General features: G+C 31.2%; 1 protein-coding gene across 1 annotated transcript; it reads left to right on the forward strand.

Annotated features, from left to right (window-relative positions):
* Positions 1-118: 118 nt before the first annotated feature.
* Positions 119-3,513, forward strand: LOC107774585 (uncharacterized). The gene is made up of 3 exons (XM_016594167.2): positions 119-333; positions 2,054-2,334; positions 3,016-3,513. The coding sequence occupies exons 1-3, from the start codon at positions 132-134 to the stop codon at positions 3,511-3,513; spliced, it is 981 nt and encodes a 326-aa protein (XP_016449653.2). The 5' UTR covers positions 119-131.
* Positions 3,514-6,388: the final 2,875 nt, after the last annotated feature.

The raw sequence follows: 6,388 nt of genomic DNA on the forward strand, positions 1-6,388 counted from the left end.
TACTACACCATCCTTTATCATGGGAAACGCTCACTAATCATATATCTTCTTAGTCTTTTTCCTTCTTCCTTAATATTATTCTCCTTGTTTTAAGAGCGTTAGGAAGTTAAACTAATTAATTATTTGCAGATATGGAGATTAATAGAGAAAATTATAATCAAATATTATCAGATGAACAATTTTTCGAATCAATTCCAATAGGTTATAGGTTTTTACCTACAGATGGTGAGCTCGTTGAGTTTTACTTGAAGAAGAAAGTCAATGGTGAAACTTTGCCAAGAAATAGAATTCGTGAAATATATATCAATCAACATCATCCTCAAGAACTTTGCAGTAAGTCTTTTTTTCTGAAATTTTTACATATTCTCTTGTTTGTCCTTTTGTTTGTTTTCTTTTTGTTTGTGGTATTTAGACGAGTCAGCTTGTGCGCATCTCGATTGTTTTATCTTATCTCGATTGTTTTATCTTTTGTTTAATGACTATGGTACCTAATATCTCGTACCATCAATTATTATACTTTTTTAATGACGGTGGTGTTTGGGCTAAACCTCGACTATTTCACTAGGTACCTACTATTTCGTACCAACAATTATTATGCCTTTTTTTTTTTATGACGGTGGTGTCTGGGCTAAGCCTCGACTATATTTCACTGAGTATTTACTATCTCCTACCAGCAAAGATACTAGATAACATACTTTTCTCGCCAAGAATTGGACAGATGAGAAGAAAATACTTGATTTTTTGCTTATGTTGAAATTTGAACCCGAGAACTCGTGGCCGTTCTCCGCCACCTTCATTGACCGCTAGGTCTTACCTTCCGGCCGGGTGTTGAAAAATTAATGTCTTTTCTTTTCTTTAGAGCTGTAAAAAATAATGTGGAAAAACATTACTAGCGAAACCCTAATTATAATATCTGGTGCAATATCTGTTGAAATTTGAACCCGAGAACTCATGTTTTTTCTCCACCTTCATTGACCACTAGATCACATCTTCGGGTATTGAAAAATTAATGTCGTTTATTTAGAACTGTAAAACGAATGGGAAAACATTACTATCAAAACCCTAATTATATTATCTGGTGCAATATCTTTTACCCTTACATGGAGATGTTAGAGATAATAAACAAGATTACTATTGAAACGTGTAAAAACACTTTCTAAAATATTAATTGTCTAGGGTTAATGGGTTTAATAATAATAAAGAAAAAGGAGTAACTAATTTAAACAGTTGCACGGTTTCAAAAGGTTGTTAATTACCACATTCGGGAAAGAAAAGTTGTTTTGCTAGAAATACTCAAAATAAAATTAAGAGAGATAGATAAACTCAAGTCCAATTTTCACATATGGTGGATAAGTATTTTAGTGGGAAATAGGTGGACTAGTTAAACTTATTAAAATGTTTTTACTGAAATAGACTTATTAAAAGATTTGTGACGATTTTATGACAGAATTTATTAATGTTGCGTATTTCGAAAAATAATATGCTGCAAATATTATTTTTTCCTGTGGTCATGATATATTTACTGTCAGCAGGGGCGGAGCCACATATATATACATTCTACCACATACCCTAAATGGTGGTCAGTTTAGTTAACACTCTCAGTCAAAAATCGTACTATATATATCAGATTTCAGAAGAAGGTAGTCTTGGTATAACTGGTAAAGTTGCTGCTATGTGAACAAGAACTAAGTCATGGGTTGAGCCGTGGAAACTGATTTTATAGAAATAGAGGGTAAGACTGCGTACAATAGACTCTTGAGGTCCGGCCCTTCTTCAGAACCGCGCATAACGAAAGCTTAGTGCAGCGCACTGCCCAGGCATATATCAAATTTCAAACATTCTTAGCGAAATTTTTCGTCTTACCAATGGTTGTTGGTGCATATAACTTAATCCTAATCTTTTGTCGAGGCTCTAACGGAAACAGCATCTCTACCTTCACAAGGTAGGAAAGGCGTGCATACACACTATCCTCTCCAGGATTATATTTGGCATGTTATTGCAAAAGTAACAATTCTTTAAAAAAAAAATTAATTTGCATATATCTTTTGCGCAGATAGCCAACAAAGAGAGAATAGCTGGTATTTCTTCACTGGAAGGAAAAGAAGGTACAAAAATGGAAGAAAACCAAATAGACAAGTGATAGGCAAAAAAGGCTATTGGAAAGCTACAGGTGTTGATTCAGAGGTTACATACAATGGCCAAATTGTTGGCTACAAAATGACACTTGATTTCTATGAACAAAATGGAGTAAAATCTCAGTGGAAAATGCATGAATATCGTCTTGATCGTAAAAGTTCTCTACCTGATGCAAATAGCTCTATTGAAAACCAAGAGGTTAGTAATATATTTATTCATTTGCATAATATATTCTGCGTAAACAAATTTTTACACTATTATGTTACCTAATATATGATATAACAAGTTACATTGCTTTATTTTCAAGATTATAGATTTTAATGACATAATAATGTAAAAATTTCTTTACACGGATAATGTATATAACTTAAACTCATTTAGTTTTACTTCTTTTTTTTTTTTTACTATTTGTGTGTTTGTTTAGTTGTTTCTACTATATAATTTTTTGGTGACTAGTTGGGTTAAAACGATCATATTGTTGCTCACTTAGTCATAGAATGATGAAATTTACTATAGTTTCTCAATTTTATTTTATGTGATACTATCATTTTTTTAGTTTGTTTAAAAGAAAAATCACCTTTTTTTATTTGAAAATAGCATAATTTTTTAACTTCCTATTTTGCACGTAATGAGATGTTTTTATAACCACAAAAATATTATATTCCTAGTATGTTACCATATATTTTAAAACACTATCTTTCTTTCTTAAACATCATGTCTAATCAAATACCATCACATAAAACGAGATGCAGGGAGTATGTAAAAACTATGTGTATATATATTATATATATATATATATATATATATATATATAGTATTAAAACTCAATGCATAATTAAAAAGAATGATATTTGTTTTTTTCCCTTGAACTGTGTGTAGTTGGACAAATATGTGTTGTGCGAGATCTATATAAACACCAAAGCTAAGCACATCAATAAACGAAGCAAGAAAGAAAACAATAGTGAAGATTTGACGATAGAGGATGATGAGTCCATGAATTCTCTCAACAATGACAATATTATTCAAGATACTGATTCGACAGAACTCAATAGCTACAGCTCAATCTTGTCCGAGATCAACATGTATCCTTATGAAGCAAAAATGGAGCATGAAAATTCTATAGGTTTCAAGAATAACACAGAGTTTGGTGATCAATTTATCCAAGAAATTACTCCTAATTTCTTGGCATCAATTAATCATGATCAACCCCCTATTCTGCGTGAGCGCGAAATGCTCTATGCACCGGACTGTCCATGTAATTATGATCAAATATCAAATTTTGGTGATGGCAATTTTCATTGCTTACAGGGTTTTGATGAGCTCGGTGTAGTGATAAAACATTTGTTTCCAGAGATGAAAAATGAAAAGAGCATATAGTGTTACTTTTTTCTCTAGGTTTAACATACTTTTCTTAGCACATGTTATTAAACTAATAATGATAAAACATTAGTATTAGTATTTCTATTGCTTCGGTTTTCTTATCACCTTATCTTGCTGTTGTCACTACTTGTTGTTACTTTTTTTTTTTTAAATCTTTCTTTGAGTCGGGGTTCTTTCGGAAACGGTCTTTCTACCTCCACAAAATAAGAGTAAGGTCTGCGTACATTTTATTCTCCTCAGACCCTATTTATGGTATTATATTGAATTTATTGTTATTATTATTATTGTTGTTGTTTAAAAAAGTACCAGAACTTTAACCACTATAAGGCCAAGAGTGGGCTACACTTCTCTTTTTTTTTCTTTTCTTTTGTTTTTGTTTTTGTTTTTGATTTGAAAGTAAATTTTATATGTCTGAAGTTCGCCTATTATTAATTTTATACGATATGATTTTAACCGTGAGAGGGTGGATGTAATTCAGGTCGAACGAAGTGAGAGGAAGGTCATTCAGAACCAGCTGGCGGGACTGAATTTCTTATTTCCAAAAAGCTAAGTGAACTTCAAACTCAGAGCTGACAGTTTAAACCACTACTATTAATGTTATGCAATCAGATCTCAGGTCTGAAATCTCATTTTTGAAAAGTGAACTTCAGACTCAGAACTACTATGAATTTTGGCTACCAGTTGCTATATTATTTGGGCTACATTTGCAAAAACATATTTCTTGGCTACAGAGGTGCAATTGGGTGTCGAGAGTTGTGCATTTGTGTCATCTTCTTATAATAGAAAGTTGATGGGCTTACAGTTTTTTGTTGATGGGCCTTTCTTGGCCCAAGACATTGTTTTTGGCTCAAAATTAGTCAAATCTTGTACATAAATGGCCTCTACCCAATTAACTGCACACTCAATTACTTAAACTAAAAATAGCCGGTTGAGGTAGAATATACACATAATTTATGTATTATATGTGTATAATTATATATAATCATTGTATAATCTATGTATATGGCTAGAAAAAGTAAACAATAAATATCGCCGTGTATTTGTGTAAAGATCCCATTTTTGATGCAATATACTTTCAAGAATGTTGTTCCCATATTTAATTTGATCCTTTTCATTTTTCTTTTTTCCTTTTTTGTTCATTTAGTGAATCCATTTACTAGTAAACATATAGCAATAAAAACAATAAAAAAAATCTAGGATATTCTTCTCTATTTGGAAATAATGCTAGACTTTAAAGTTTCTTGAGTAAAACACCCGGCAACCCACAAAGAATTTAATTGTTTATATTAATGAATGAGCTTAGCAAATCAAAAACCTAGCTATGTTCTCAAATGTAAAATTTACCAATTTTAAATTCACTTAGAAAAAGCAAAACCCATTTGTGGGAAATTTCAACTATATATGTCATTCTATTATAGTGCCAAAAGAGAAAAAAGGTAGAAACCAAATAGAACATAGAGAAAAAAGAGGGGGATTTTTTGTTCTTCTCCTTTTGATTTTTAGGGGTGGGGACCCTAGAAAGATTTGCTAGATAGTAAGACAGTGCATGATATAAGAGTTATGATTCATGTCTAATAAAGAGAGCCCAATCTCAATCAATATTAGATCCCACAGTCAAATCCCTTTTGCTTTATGAGAAAAGTTTTTAATTTTTTGTTTTGTGTTTCTCCTTTTTTGGTGTGTGTGGGTGAGAATGGATGGGGTGGGGATGGGGGTGGGGGCTAGTATGTCAATACAACAACAACAATCCAGTAGAATTTTACAAGTGGGATCTAGCGAGGGTAATGTGTACGCAGACATTACGCAGACATTACCCCTATCCTGAAAATATAGAAATTGTTTTCGAAAGACCATCGACTCGAGAGCAAGAATAGAAACAAGTAAATATCAACAACGCCATGAAAATGATATCAACAATGAATGAATCTGAAAAACCGATGGAAGAAAACAATAGCAATAGCAATAGCAATAGTAATAGCAACAAGCAGAAACAATGCACAGTACTAAAAAATCGAAGCGAATGATCTATTGGTCAATGAAGTCGGTTAATATAATAAAAGGTCAATTTCCAAATCCGAGCAAAAATAAAAGATACTAAATAATTTCTTTTCATTTGTTTAAGTTTTAGTGGATCAAATTACCTGATACTTCTATTAGTGGGAGATAATAAATATCCGATAAAATAGTCAAAATATGCTAAGTTGACCCGAATATCATTATTATTATTATTATTATTATTATTATTATTATTATTATTATTAAGAGAAGGACAAAAGTGGCCACATATAGCATGACTACTGCACATGTTATTGGTGGGAAGAATTGAGAGTGGAGTCATGTCTTTAGTCCTTTTTGTCTTTGAAAAAGTACAGTAAAAACTTAGAACATGGGATTTGGTTGTTCTAGTCTATGTAGTACAGACATAGCAAACAAGTTTTAAGTTTAAATTTATCCTTCAACATTTGATTATAGTTTAAGGGGACAAGCGCAAAATTAAAATTTTATTTTACCAAAAATTTAATGACAGGTAAAATTAAGCAATTTCGAATAAATTTGATATTTTTCTCTTTAAAAAATGACACTGTATAGTCGATGTAAAAATAATAATCGAAAAAATATATAAAATTTGTATATTTTTTGTGTGTGTGTGTATATATATATATATATATATATATATATATATATATATATATACAAATTTTATATATTTTTTTGGCTATCGAATGTAAATAATTTCTGACGCGGCCTAAAATTGATAATATGCCCGAAATGAAAAGATGAATTGACATACTCATGAATTCGTTTGGTTGCATGAGCTTAAATCCATAACCTTCGAATTGCTGCTCTTCTGATTAAAGTACAGTTGTAATTT

Source organism: Nicotiana tabacum, chromosome 23 (genome assembly GCF_000715075.1).
Source record: "Nicotiana tabacum cultivar K326 chromosome 23, ASM71507v2, whole genome shotgun sequence".
NCBI lineage: Eukaryota > Viridiplantae > Streptophyta > Magnoliopsida > Solanales > Solanaceae > Nicotiana > Nicotiana tabacum.